This window comes from Tympanuchus pallidicinctus, unplaced genomic scaffold, assembly GCF_026119805.1.
Source record: "Tympanuchus pallidicinctus isolate F22 unplaced genomic scaffold, pur_lepc_1.0 scaffold10, whole genome shotgun sequence".
Classification (NCBI taxonomy): Eukaryota; Metazoa; Chordata; class Aves; order Galliformes; family Phasianidae; genus Tympanuchus; species Tympanuchus pallidicinctus.
In genome coordinates this window covers 12,969,065-12,983,458 of record NW_026294619.1, presented here as the reverse complement: position 1 = coordinate 12,983,458, position 14,394 = coordinate 12,969,065, and the positions used below count along the sequence as shown (strand labels likewise).

Genomic DNA, 14,394 nt, shown 5'->3' with positions numbered 1-14,394 from the left:
GGGTGTGCAGGAAAGGGGGAGGTGGAATCCCTGGGAGACAACTCTGTAAAGGAGTCTAGGAAGATGGGCAGAACACCAAGGATAGCATCTTCCAAGTGAAATAACAGTTTAGGAATGGTGATAGATCTGCCAGGGACTGTGTGGGCTTCTCAGGGAATGCTTGACCCCACTATAATGGGGGGGGAGGGGTTGGGGGGAAGTACACAGGAGGTAGGAACAGGTGCTGGCCACGAAGGAAGAGGCCAGAAACATTGGGCAGGCATGTAGAGGTGGTATTTGGCTGTCCAAAGCTTTCCAGTGTGGCACTGATCAACAGAGAACGGTGGTCTTGTAGCTGAACTGTGTGACTGAACCCATTCCCCATTGTGAGGGACGCAGTTCCCCAATGCTGCCTTTGCCTCAGTCCCTGCTATCAAGATCTTAAACTTCTATATTTGAAACAAGGGAAAGCAATGAATGAAGATAAAGTTGAAGATCAGCTGGGAAAATCTGACCCATACAGGACCACGGGACATGATGGGTCGCATCTGAGGATGCTGAAAAAGCTGCCTGATATCCTTGCAAAGTTGTTCTATCTTTAAAAGGTCACAGAAAGTGTGGGAAATCTGCAGCAATGGAAGGAAGGCAAATAATATTGCACCCATCTGCCAAAGGACAATCTAGGGAACCATAAACCAATCAACTCCACTGCGCTCCTTGGAAAAATCCTGGGTTGGGCCCTTTTGGAACACATTTTTGGGTACATGAAATAGGAGGAGATTGGCAGCAGTCAGCATGGATTTGCCAAGGCGAAATCATGACTGATCATCCCACTTGCCTTCCATGATAGATTTGTGAGTGAAAGAGGTGTAGCAATGGCCATTTGCCTTGACTTTAGCAAGGCTGTCAATGTGGTGTATGCATGTGTCCAAGTTGGGATGTTAGATGGGTGGACAGATGTGGAAAAAATCTGTTTGGACTCTGAAAGTAGTAGTTAAGTTGTACTCTACGTGGAGGCTGGTGACAGGTGTGGCACTGTGGGAGCCTGCAATACCCTGTTTAACAGTAGTGGCCTGGAGCAGGTTACTTGCTGAAGTCGCCAAATGGAGGAAGCAGATACACTTGAGGGCAGGAGTGGGCTAATAAGGAACCTTGTACGATGACCTGAAGTCCAGCACTACAGTCAGGATGAGTAGGAGGGCATCTCTGCTGAGAAGAGTGCTCAGAACTGAGGGCGAGAAACAGAATATTTGGAAGATGAAATGGCAATAGGAACAGAGGAGCTTGTCCTGTAGAGCATATAAAAGTGTTTTGCCTTACATCCATGCTTCTGCTGTGTCATCATCTGTGTCTACTGTCAGAACATATAATTTTTGTCCCGTTGCTTTTGTCACTCATAAATGAGGATGATTTTCTTGCCACATTTAATAGACCTCTGGAGTTCCTTGACTAAAAAATGCCAGGATAAGAATAAACATTAAAAACTGAATGACTGCTACTAGGAACAAGTAATGAATGTTTTTTCCCCTCACTGAACCATAAATGATTAGCAAATTAAAAAATAAAAAAGGGGGTGCGGGGTTGGAGAGAGCCAAGAATTGAAAGAGCAGTTCTCTTAAGCAGTAGCAGTTTTCTAGGGAGATGTAGTCACCTTTAGACGAAAGAAGGAAACATGGTGAAGTCCTGGTTAGTGTAATTGCTTTTGGCAGTGCAGAGTAATCCAATTTTTCAATTTCTGTGTGGCATTTCTTACCTACTTTTCTTTGGCTTGCAGGATTGTTGAAATGGACTTTTTTTGTTTCCTTCATACACTTCCTTATATAGGAAATAACTTCTAGATTTCTGAGGTACTATTAGAAGGGGAGAAAATGATAGCTTTTAAATATCTTAGTATGCCTGCTGAAAGAAATCTTGCTATTAACAATGTCTCCAAATCATACTGTGGCTGTTCTTCCCAGTTCAGGTAGCAGATCTCAGTAGTCCTGCAGGTGAGAAAATGGTTTGTGAGCGCTTACGTTCTGCTGTTCTTTTGTTGTTTTTTCTTTTCATGCACACATAAAGCATAGATGTGCATATTCTTCTGCCTGAAAGGTGAATGTTACCAAATAGTGATACGCCTTAGACTGTGTGGAGCATCACTCCTTTTCTGCTCAGCTCCCACCTTGTGAGGGGGTGGGTGTTGAAGTTAGGTATGCGTACATGAATTCCTAGGAATTCATTAAATGTTGTTCATTTCCCCTGTTTTCATCCTAAATGTGCTGGGGGCACTGCTTTAGTTTTGTTTAAAGTTCAGAATCTACTAGCGACTCTTGGAGCTATTCCTGCTTTATGTGATGTACAAATGATGGATTCAGTCACAGGGAAACCTTGGAGTAGCTAGGAATTTGAATGCATATATTTCTGACTGGCTGAATTTAAGAAATCAGTTGCTACACGTGTAGCGTTTTGGAAAATATGCTGCTTTCAAAATGTTCATTTAAAAAAAATAATAAAAATAAAGCATGAGAAGCAGTGAAGTATCTCAGCTCTCTGTGTGCTCTCAATTTATTTCCAAAGGAAGAACAGAACTTAGCATTGCGGAGTGTAAGTGGCTCTTTAATGGCTGTCATGTTTCTCTCTCACCTTTTCCTTGCTGGTTCTTATGGGACCTATTTAGAATTGAATTTGTGGCTTTGGGGCGTCTTCTAATAATTTTGTCTGTACTTTGCAGCTCTTTCTCGTTTGTTTGTAGATAGTTTAATGCAGATGTGTTCATTTTTGTGCTTATTTACATCTAAAATGACCAAGGTGCAAAACTTCAGCTGACAAGCAGCACTTAAGTTTCACACATCCAGAGAGTGAAAAATATGGAATGAGTTACACAATATATAAATGCTTTAGAGGTCAGAGTCAGTTTCTGGCAACAAATAGTATTCGTAGTTATGTCCTTTCATTGGTCTTCCCAGTTAAGGCCTTTGAGCATCTATGCTGTTATCTCTGACAAGAAGCCCTCTTTAGCCCAAGGATTTAAGTGTTTGTGAGGACACAGGAAGTACTGACGGGTGTTCTGAAGCATTCATAAAAGTTACAGCTTTGGTTTTGCAGTAAAAACTTGTTAAAATGCTAATTGGATGCTTCTTTCTCATTGCAAAAGAGAATAAGATGTGCCATTGTATTTTTGTCTTTGTTTCTGAGTTACACACCTTGCTCTCTTACCTTCCTCCAGCTTCTGCGTGCAGTTCTTTTTTTGATGATCCATCTTTGCAATGTTTAGTCATACACCGAAACGAAGCAGTGGAAGTAGTTCCTCAGAATGTCTTGCTCAGTTGTGCTTCGAGTTGTTCATTGCCAGAGAGATGTGGGTTTGGATGCACTTTGTAAAGAATTCTGGTCCTTGCAGTCGTTATTACTACAAATGAAGGCTATGATTAGAGCATCATGCGAAACAAAGGCAGGCAGAAGGCTGTTATTCTTGGGAGTCTGACATGCACAGTTTAAAATCTAGAATGCACTGCTTGTGCGTAGGAGGATTGCTGGCTCCTCTTGAAAGATATATTTCAGACTCTTGTAACCAAAGTATTGTTGCTTCAAACAGGAGACTTTGCTCATCTGTGGGTTTTTTTTTCCATATTTTTATTCTTATGTACCTTGTGCAATACATACAAAAATATATCTGATAAAATGTCCATAAAAATGTTGCTTTAATCTTGCCTTGATCTTGCCTAAAATAATTTCTGCACTGGACAATGTGCAAGCTCTGATGTTTGCATAGCACCATAAACATGACCACTCTTCCTTGTAACTTAGAATCAGTGCCCTTGAAACCTTCTGTGGATCTAGAGATATATTAGCAACTCTTTTCTCCAAATAGACTTGTCTGGCTTCCTTTACAGTAAGTGGGATGGTGAGAAGACTGGTTATTTTTGGATGAGTGGGTGGAACAGCACTTCACATGCATTTTCCTACTGTGAGGTTAAATATTAATACCCATTGCATGTTAAGCACATCTTTCCAGGGTAACAAGAATATTATCTTCCCCCCCACCCCCCCTCAGAAACTACAAGACAAAGCCATTAGTTTCTACTTGGCTATTCTAAATACTTCCTGTGACAAGATATAGGTATTTCTTCTAGGCTTTCTTTACTACAGTAGTGTCTGTTCCTCGGCAAAACCTGAAGATGGCATTGGCTTCCTGCTTCATTCGTCTTCAGAAGCGTCTTTTGCGCTCTGAGTGTCCATAGGTATGTTCTGCATGTGTTCATCTTCTCTTGCCCTAAAATGTTATTCAGGAGTAGAAATGTTGGTTAGAACCAGCTAGAAATTATACTGAAGAAATTTTGCATTAGAATGGTTTTAGATTGATCTAGGTTGATCTAGAAGTGTACCAAACCAAACGCTGTAAATTAAGTCTTGGTGGTGGTTGGTGTGTATATGAGGAGAGGATGACTAGAGTATCTTTACTCATGTTACTCTTCTTACAGTGGTCTTTCTTGGAGTAACGTTGATCAGGGTGTGCAAGGGCAGAAACAGCTGTAGGGACTAGGAGAAATGAAAAAAGGACTGGGCTGAGTGGGACATGAAAATTCAGATCCAAGATGGAATGTTTGGGTTCTGCCCCAGGGACCACAAAGGCATCTGATGATAAGGGCATGTTCTGTGAGATGAGATGGGAGGTACCAGGGTAGAAATGGAAGGGAGAAAAAGCAGTGCATACTTTTCTTGGTGACTTCTTTTCTCCATGCTTTCTCCTCCCTGGGCCGATGCCAGAGGGAGAAGGTGAATCCTTTGTATGTTCTATTCCCTTTTTCTGAGAGAGAGGTACTTACGTCTCCTCGTAGTCCTTGTTATCTCGACAGCAGCAGCAGTAGGCTAGAATACTAATAACTAAAATTGCAGCAAGAACTCCTCCAGCGATGCCTGCATAAAGGGCAATATTCATGGATGCTGTAAAGGAGGAAAAGAATTACCTCTTTGCACTGAGGATATTATCAAATGCGATCAGCACAAGCATTGGTCTTTAGATCCTACTGACAGAGTTTGACTAGAGCAGTTGGAATTAGTCCTGTACTGGGTAGCTGATAAGCCTACAGGAACAGCCCTGCTTCAGAACAACAGCTGTACTTTATCGAGATCAGATTCACACTTTTGGGGTTCAGGTTTGTTATGTACGCTTGTGGCTTTCTGCAAGCTCTACGCATTAGTGAGCACTCTGAGTGCTCCTTATGCTGAAAGCACGTTTTGAATTAACGTGTTACTTCTGGAAAGAAAGCAGAATTTCACTATTTTGTTTACATTGCTCTTGTTAACACTTTCACAGCTAGCTGGGCTGCGTCCTCTGGTACGATTCTCCCAAAGGAACAGACTCTTACGTGGGACAACGCTGACTGTCATGTTGCAAAATTCCTTTCCCACACTGTTTGTTGAAGTGCAGATGTAAAAGCCGGAGGTGTCTGCCGAGATGTTCTTCAGAGTTATCTGCTCTCCTGTTGTGAAACAAAAGTCCAGTCAGGAGAAGAGGAGAACTTCAGGAGGGAAGGAAATGGGGACAGCAGCCCTTCAGTAGTAGCTCAGGACGGAAGGAGTGAGAAGAAGTTGACAGATTGCTCCCTTTTGCTCAGGTGTTTCTGTGCTAGTCTCTAGGTCTTAGTGTGATGTAGGAGGACAAATGGAAGTGTGTTGTTTTCATTACAGAAAATGCAGTACTGGAACATTCCTTTTAGAAAGAAAACAAGAAAACTGTGGGTGGAGGATAAGGAAGTATGTATGCTTAGCGACAGCTTTGTTTGCAGTGGGTAAATGGCCATGAGCCCTTTTTGCTTTGGAATGTGAGATGGCACAAACCAGTGGTCTGACTTGGATGAGTGTCCATCTCATGAATTAACTTGTTAAATGGCAAAAAGTTCTTCAGTCCTCCAACCCATGGGATTTCAGGTTTGAATTATATAGCAGAGGGGGCAGTAATGTTCCACTCCAAGAGAGGCCATCTGGGCTGTGAAAATAAAGGAAGAAAAAGAAGTACAGTGACACAGGAATGCTTTGACACCAGACACTGCCTATCCAACCTAGCAGAGCGCAGAACTGTAACTAAATCTTAGCTCTGTTTGTCAAGTGGTGCTTGTTACATCTCCAACTGCTGCTTGCATGAGTACTTTGTTGTTTTCTACTGATAAAGGTCCAAATTCTGCTCTAACATCCAAAAGCTCTGAATGCTCTTCAGTAGCTTTTCTGATTTGTTCCCTGTGATTTTCGGTTCTTTCCATCTCTTGTATGGGACAGAGATTCTGTTTAGTCTTTGCTGACGCCTAGTGCCAGCTAGAAAAAGAGCATGCAAGCCAAGAATTAAGCTCCACCGGTTTCATTTTTTTTAAAGTCTGTTATCTGAGCATGCTTCACGTTTTCTTTCCTCCTCCAATACGATGTTTATCGCTCTCAGGACTGTAAATTCTACTATATTAACTTTAATTGCCGCGTCAAATTGGAAGAATGTGTGTCAGATGCTGTCAGTTTTTGAGTGGATCATGAGGGAGTTCTGGGGAATGGGTCTTGCTTAGCCTGGTGCAGTAAGAAGTGTTTTGCTTGGAGTGACAGTGGGGCGTCCAGCCACGAGGGGGGTCGGGGACACCTGATCTGCTTACTGGACAGCGGTGCTATGATGGAAACAGAAATCATATGGAAATGGATCAGGAAAGAACAGAATGAAGGCAGGAGTGGGCAGATAGCTGCTTTGAGAAGACAAATCAGGGTGTGTGCGTAGGGCTGAGCCTGATGCACCGGCACCACTTAGCGGCCAGTCAAGTGACTGTGGTTTGTGTTTCTGTGTAGATTCCTTTTTTTTTTTTTTTTTTTTTTTTTTCTTTTGGAGGGGAGGAGAGGGGGCCATAATTTATACAAGGATCACCTACTGGGAGCTGAATAGCCTACAGCCTTAACATATTTAGTTTAGCAATGCTACAATAACTTAAGCCAGGAAAGAGAGGTTCAGACGTGTAGTCTGTCTCTTTGGAGTTTAACATATCAGAAGAAAGGACTTTAACATATCAGGAAGAAAGTGGCTTGCAGTAATAAATCTGGGTCCTGTGATACTGCACTTTAAAGGCTATTAAACTCACATTTTTCTATGAATAATTCTACCTGAGGTCCATGGAAATTCTCATAACCTTTTCTCAGATTCTGATGTAAAAATAAAAGCAAATAAAACATTAGGGCTCTTGTGACAGTCCTAAAGGATTGGAAGCTTCTTTTATTCTCTAAGTAGGAATTGGTGCAACTATTTCTCATTGCACTTTCCTCTGGCTTAATAGTCATCTCTGGAAGGAAAGTAGCTTCCTGAACCAACTTTTGTTTGCCTTAACTCCTGAAAGTGACCTATTTGTTCTCAAGTGAGCTGAGATATAAAGGGACACCAGTTAGAAAACTGGATTTTATTCCTCATACTATCCCACCCTTACATCCCGCAATTGAGTAGGAATTACTTCTGTCCGCTTCCAAAGTGTGACAGCTTTCTTGCCAAGTAAGAACTAAAATGCAAGTCTCAGTGACCACTGTTAATGCAAGTAACAGTCCTTTTCACCTTGTTACTCAGGAATATATCGTATGAAAAGGACAATTTCTTAAAATCCTGGTTAAAGGATTTCCTAGAAGAAGAGTTCTAGAGTGGTTTTTTTTTTTAATTTGTATTTCAAAGTCTTTGTAACCTGGAACTAGAGAGAGCTCAAAGCCTTGTGTCTCTGAAATTCCCATACCGTTGGTTGTTTCTAGCACACGGGGCTCGTTTTGTACACTGAAGCTTTGCCAGGTGTATGTGGGTTTTGGGGAGCCCTCGTGAGAGAAGCAGGTTAGATTGATAGTCTGTCCATATTCCGCTGTGCCCACAATCTTGCATTCTGGCTTGGATGGTGCAACTGAAGGAAGGAAAAACAGAATTTGGTTAATCATATGTAGTATTTTGTTTCAACCCATCTCCTGCATCTCTTTTTTTAATTCCTCCTGAACAGAGGAACAGAGCCTCCTCAAAGGAAGATTGTCCCTAACCTGTGTATTCCTTCTTTGTGCTTGTTGGTCGACAAGAAAATGTAAGATACTTTTTGGGATATCTCTAATAATGTTGGGTAACTCTTCCTGTGATAACTGGAGAGTGACAAGCCAGAGTGCATGAGGAGAGGTCTGCAATGAACTTACTAAGTTACTAGGAAAATGAGGAGATGTCTGCAATGAACTTACTAAGTTACTAGGAAAATGCCCTGTACAACTCTAAATATTTTCTACAGTAAAATTTCCAAGGGAGTTGGATGCTTTAAGCCTTCCAACCTACTTCTGTAGTTGTAGGAAAAGACTAAAAACAGGATTGTGGATTATGATTTACTGAGAGATGGTTGTTTCGTGTTAGAAAGTCAGTTTTATATAAAAACAAAACAAAAACCAGTATGGACTTGAGAAGAATGATAGTGGATTATGTAATGAATCTAATGCTTACTGAGGACGAAAAGACTCGTGAGTGCAGACTGCCGGGGGGGGTCATCCCGTAGACGGACGCTGCACACGTATGTCCCGTTGTCTTCCATGGTGACTTCATTGATGGTGATGCTGATGTCTCCGCTGTTGACATCGCCGGTAAAATGTAATCGGTTCTCATAGCCCGTGCCATACTGTACAAGCCCATCAAAATACCTAGTGACAGCATCGTCCTGTCAGAGAGGGAGGGAAACTAAGCAATCGTAGGTTCTTCTGTGCAAGTCTATGGTCTAACTCCATAGATTAGCTCATTCTTAAGAGAAGAATAACTCGGGAAAGAATAACAGGGAAAAAAAAACAACATCTTGGAAGTTCAAAAGAGTGAGGGTTTCTAGAATCCTCCTTACATCTTTTCTAGTCCGAGACAGCCAATTTCCTTTGCTGGGTCTTTTTTACTTTTCCTGATAGGACATTGTGAGACTTGTTTGGTATCCATGTGTCAACAAAATCCTCCTATGATTATACATATTCCCTTGCCTTCTTTCAGCAATGATCTTAGGAGAAGAAACCCTTGCCAATTACTGCAGGGAGGGCTTCAAGTCCTGCTTCTCCTCTCATTAATCCCCAAGAGCAACTTGGGGAGGTCTTTATGACCTTTATAAGAGGTCTTTATGTTGTGTTCCCTCTGAATGTAAGACACCTCAAGAATCTCTCCGTGCAATAGTATCAACTAAAACTTTTTATACAGCATCAAATACGTATCTACATAATATATGTATACTACATATATGTAAAAAAATTTACAAAGCTTTTTATAAAGTATCTGAATATATCATACATAAACAGATATAAACCCAAGGTACATACAGTAATGTATCCTCAATATACAGTTGCAAGACCAAAAGAGAAAGAAAAGAAGGGTGGGGACTTGCCTAATATCACACAGCAGATTTGTATTAAATTGAATCTACCATCAAAGTTTCTAATTGCATAGGTCTGAGACTAAGGAAAGTCTTGAAGGGATCCTTTCCTTCTAAAACATGTTCCCACTGTCCTGCTTCCATCTCTCCTCCCACCCCCCTCCTGGATGCCCTATCATATGTTTTCTTTTTTTTTATGCAACTTGATTTACCGCACTGAGGATTTTCTTCCAGACAACAAAATCTCCTGCGTTGGTGGCAATATTAGTATTAAAATTACAACGGAGAGTAGCGTTGTTCCCTCGTGCAACCTGTACTTCCTTGATAGGTGTTTCCACAGTGAGGGCATAAGCAGTGGCCAGAACTAGAAACAGAATAAATTCATTAGTCAGCAAAACTAATGGCATCCGCTGTCCATGTTTGACTTTTTTACCTGCCACAATAACCTACAGCCTTCCCTCTGTTAGTCATGGCATTCCCTTCTGAGCAGGAGGCAACATATGCTGCTGCTGACCCTCTTTAGGGAGCTGCTGCACAGGATGGTGGAAAGCTAAGCTCTGCTTTCTTTGCCTCACTTCCCTCTTTTTTACCTGAACAAGCACTTGTGAGGAGTTTATAAAGATGTAATTTGTTTTGAGCCCTCTTTCTATATTTTTGTATAGCACCATTTGGAAACTCTGCATCTGAAGCCAGACAGAATGGAGGGAGAAGGGACAGGAAATGCCACTTAGAGACACTCCTGCGACAAGGAGGAGCAAGGTCCAGTAAGGAGGAAGATGGAGGAGGGATGTATGCTTCCCTGAGAAGGGCATGCTGGAGTGGAGATTTGTTTCTGGAGTTTCTGAGTTGGTGCTCCTCAGGAAGGATGTGAGCAAAATACTGCATCTAGCAAGTTGTAGGGCCTGACTCAGCCATGTTTCTATTTGTCTGAGATCCACAAGGAAATGGAGTGCAAAAGGAAGAGAACAAAGCACATCTGGATTTCAGTGTGAGTTGCACAAGGATTGTAAATACAAGCTTTTTTAGACAAAAAATTGTCACAGCCACATGCCATAGGTCAACAGAAATGAGCCGTTGGCAAATCAGCACTACCAAATCCTTGACTGTAATAGCAGTGTACTATATTCTCCCTTAAAAAAGGACCCAAAAGATTCTGATTTCACCACAGGTTAGTATGGGACAGCTGGCACTAGGATCTGCTCCCCAGTAAGGGACAAAAGCTTCTGTAACCGCTTACTGGATCCAGTCTGTTCCCCACAATAAATGGCCTTTCAGTCTCTTTGTAGACATGGCCTATCCTGCCAGAACTGCTGCATTTCTCTCTCCTGAGATGAGGTGGATGGGAATTTCCACAGCAGACACACCTTTTCTTTCCCCTACACACTCTTTCCTTACTGCAGGGCAGAGATGCCCTCCTATCCACAGCTGTCTTCAGAAAGCTTCAGGCATTTTCAGCAGAACTGCCAAGATTGGTTTTTCTGCTTGGTAGTGTCCTGGTAAGAAAATGCTGATTGACCGGAGCAGGATGCTTCTAGCCAAAGTTGCCACCTGTCTGTGTTCTCAACTCTGTAATTGAGTTTGCTGTGGTCTTGATTACTAAGCATGCATATTGGTTTCTTCCTCATGGCAGTAGTGGTTTCTACTCTCTAAGGCACTGATTCATCTGTAACTGTTAACAGCCATGCAAGGGAAACTAGCAGGGCAAAGTACTTCTAACGTTGTTTTATTGCAGCCACTCCCTGGGCTTTCCCAGCTCGGCAGCAGTCAGCACAATGGCCACGATTCCGTAGCCTAAGGGCTTTCTGACTGTTTCTAATCATTCCCCCTGCATGAGAGGCACCTATAAAAGCCATCTTGTTGCCTGTCGCAACTGGATAGAGATGCTTTCCTGCATCTAGGCGGAAAGCATCATAATCTGTACTAGAAGATGGAGCAAAACCAATTTCCCGATCCTTTTGTCACTCAGAAACTTGTTCCACCAGGCCAGGCTTCACTGACAGGTCATTAACTCAGCCCTGAGGCAGAGGAGAAACTGTCCAGCCCTAAGGCTTCACTCAGAAGTGCTTTGGCTTCTTCCAGTTGGATGACTGAAATCCTACAATAAAAGAGATTTGGCTTTTGTTTTGTTTTCCCAAACATCTTCAGTGCAGGGTCATGGAACAGTTGTGTACTGAAGAAACAGCCCGTAACAAGAGAGATGTCTTATTTGTGTGTTGCTGTCATCCTAATGCTCAACTTCTTCTGATGCTCTCCTATTTTTCACCTGTGACATCTTTTTCTTACTCCCATGTTGCCTGTGTTGCATCTTTTGGCTCTCAGGGAAGCTGTATGATCTCATCCTGAGGTGCCGTTTACTTTGCTGATTTCTCTCCATCTTTTTTCTCCCCACATTCGATCCCATCAAAATCACCAACAGCCAGCTGGTTACTGCTGGCATGTATTTTGAATAGATTTAGTCCCAATTTCTTAACTGAAAGGATAGGAGAATCAGTTCTGAAAGAACTTGAGGAAAACAAGTGGGGACAAGTAGCCGCTTTGTCAATAGATGGATGGCATCATCCAGATTTAAGCCTTAGGATTACTTTTTATCATTATTAAGTATGTTTGTAATGTTTTTTTGAAATTGAGAAAAGTCTTACCTCCCTCTACTCAATTTAAAACATTAGTGCTAGTGCAAAGGAAGAAAATCAGTGTTTACTTTCACATTTGTTGTTGTACACATGCTAATGTGTAGTATCAAAACAGAGTGAAGGGCAATTAGTAGAGCTGAAACCAATTAAAGGGATATTTTCCATGCTGAAAAGATTCTGATCAAGCAGGACTGTTATTGCTGAGTTGCCTTGGTTAGTTAGGCTAGTGAGGAACAGAGCTGAAAAGTATTAATTCACATTTTACAAGGAAATGTTTGGGTTTAATTTCTACTAAGAAACTTAGCTGAAAATCAGTTCTGACGAGAGAGGGAAAACCTCTCGTGTGTGAGATCTGCGTTAAAATTAAGTATTGTGTTTGATTCACAGTGACCAATTTGGGGCCTTCCATTCAGCAAGAAGGATGCAGTAGCAGTCAGTCTCACATTGCAGTGGAAAGTTCAGCGGAAGGCAGCCTTCACTGACAGCTTGGTACGAGACATCCAAGGCAGCTCTTGCGTTCGCACCCCACGCTGCAATGTGCTGTGTAGTTGTTCTGCTCTAGTGCACTGTAGGAAACTACTATACCTTTTCCATTATTTTTTTTCCACTCTGAATTATCCTTTGAGTCCTACCCAGACAGCCGAGAGCTTCAGGCAATGTACAGATGGTAAACTTCTCTGAGCAGAAATCCATAATTAAGATAGCATAAAGGGTGAGGATCAGGAAAAAGGAGAACAAATACTAACACTGTTAGGCGACTTGCACAATGATCGCTAGACTGTGACTCAAGTCATGTTTGTTTTATTCAGAGCATGATTCCTTTCTCTAATTGGGCTAAACCTTGTGAATTTCCTTCTTGTGGGTCTGTTTGTGGAAGCAAGGCTTTCAGGATTTTTAATTAAAAAGCTGTGAGTGGTTTCCATGTAAGTAGCTTCCTGTAAAGACTGAAAGATGACACAGGACCATTCGCAGGAGAAGACGAGAACGAAAGCAGTGAGACTCACACTCTGCAAGGCAGGGTGAGGAAGAGCGAGCCTGACAAAGGCTGGAGCAAACTGCAAACCTGTAGGCAGGGATCACTGTGCTTTCCTTTGACACGAGTAATACATAAAGATCACAGATCATACCGAGTATTTATGAGCAGTAGGAGTTAAACTCATGGAGACATCTACTCCATGCAGATATACGTATAGAAGAATCAAACTCAAGGACTTTTCCACTTCAGTTGAGGAAATACCATCTTCATGACGAAATGCTGCATTTAACGGAAGGCGTTACAATTGGTTTTGGAGATATTTTTCGGCCTCTTGAAGTACAGCATTCTTTTCCTGTTTCTAAAGTTGACTTGTAGCTTTATGAGATGCCTGTGAGTCTGGGCATTGAGCACAGGGTAACTGCACACACTTGCCTGACCATCAACATGCAGAAACTTATATTAAACCAAAGCACACCAAGTAGTCTGCTGTATTACTCAGATTTTGTTGTGCTGCTTCCTTCTACCCAACCCTTGAAGATACAACCAAATCAGTACTCACCTGCACTGCACACAAACAGCTGAAGCCCTTTCATTGCTGTCCTCCTCCTTTCTCCCTCCTTTCACCTCAGGGTGCTCTTCCTTCTGACTTGGAGGTGGCTAGAGAAGAAGCTGACTTTAGCTGAAGGCTACTGCACAGTGACATCACAGGTCCACTTCCTCATAATCTTTTGAAGTGCTTTGCTTTGCCCCTCCTCCCACCCAGAATGGCAAGGTGGATTACCAATAGCATTTGATATCTCTTTCCGCTCTCTGCCCCCTGGAGTCAGGAAACTTACCCTCTTGTGAACTTTCTCCCCCAGCTAACTGCCTCTCCCAGTTTCTCATAACACACAGGTACGTAAAGAGAGCGATCCAAAGAGTACGATAATTTTAGGAGTGCACAGCACAACGTCTGAAGTCACTGTTTGGCGTGTCTGAGTCAACGGCGGGGCAGAGGCTGTGATGCAGACTAGAAGATGGCCTGGTGCTCCTGCAATTCTACCGCCCTGCTGCTGCAGCAGAGAGCCGAGGCACGCTGAGGGTAATGCCAGGTCATGTCTGTCACAGGTGGATCCACTTCTGCTAGTTGTTCTTCATCTCTGTGGTGGATCTGCCTCCATGGGCTCCTCCTGGGCAATCTTAAAACTATGGCAGCATAATCGTGCATCATCTGGCAAAGGGAATGAAAAGTAGTTTAAAAACGTTTCCTGATGGTACAAAACTATTGAAAGCAGTGGAATTTACAGTTGTAGAAGTACGTGAAGATACAGAGTAACTGAGTTATAAAGTTGCTTAGGAATTCTGTATTTTCAAATGTTATATTGTTAAACGTAAATGAAAACAGACGAGAGGAATCTATGCAAGGATGAATGCTGAAGTTGTGGATAATTCTCTTAAAAATTGATTAGATGCTTAGTGA

The 14,394-nt window shown here is 42.2% G+C and overlaps 1 protein-coding gene across 2 annotated transcripts; it reads right to left on the bottom strand.

The window, feature by feature from the left end:
• Positions 1 to 3,568: 3,568 nt before the first annotated feature.
• On the bottom strand, positions 3,569 to 13,665 carry GPA33 (glycoprotein A33). Of its 2 annotated transcripts, none has more exons than XM_052703408.1 (7): positions 13,495 to 13,665; positions 9,542 to 9,693; positions 8,432 to 8,625; positions 7,701 to 7,859; positions 5,328 to 5,441; positions 4,785 to 4,902; positions 3,569 to 4,231 (listed from the first exon to the last, which is right to left on the bottom strand). In XM_052703408.1, the coding sequence occupies exons 2-7, from the start codon at positions 9,676 to 9,678 to the stop codon at positions 4,156 to 4,158; spliced, it is 798 nt and encodes a 265-aa protein (XP_052559368.1). In that variant the 5' UTR covers positions 9,679 to 9,693; positions 13,495 to 13,665; the 3' UTR covers positions 3,569 to 4,155. The 2 variants fall into 2 exon arrangements, with proteins under 2 accessions (XP_052559368.1, XP_052559358.1); XM_052703398.1 differs by having other exon boundaries at positions 8,432 to 8,642; positions 13,495 to 13,664.
• Between the last annotated feature and the right edge of the window lie 729 nt (positions 13,666 to 14,394).

Bases quoted from the DNA above. Each gene is read 5' to 3' on its own strand.
- GPA33 (XM_052703398.1), bottom strand. From the start codon at position 13,528: ATGAAAGGGCTTCAGCTGTTTGTGTGCAGTGCAG. The intron at 4,903-5,327 runs GTAAGAGTCTGT...CCTCCTTTACAG, and splicing joins GACAGTCAGCGTTGTCCCAC to CATCCATGAATATTGCCCTT. The intron at 4,232-4,784 runs GTAAGTACCTCT...ATAACATTTTAG, and splicing joins AACAAGGACTACGAGGAGAC to GGCAAGAGAAGATGAACACA.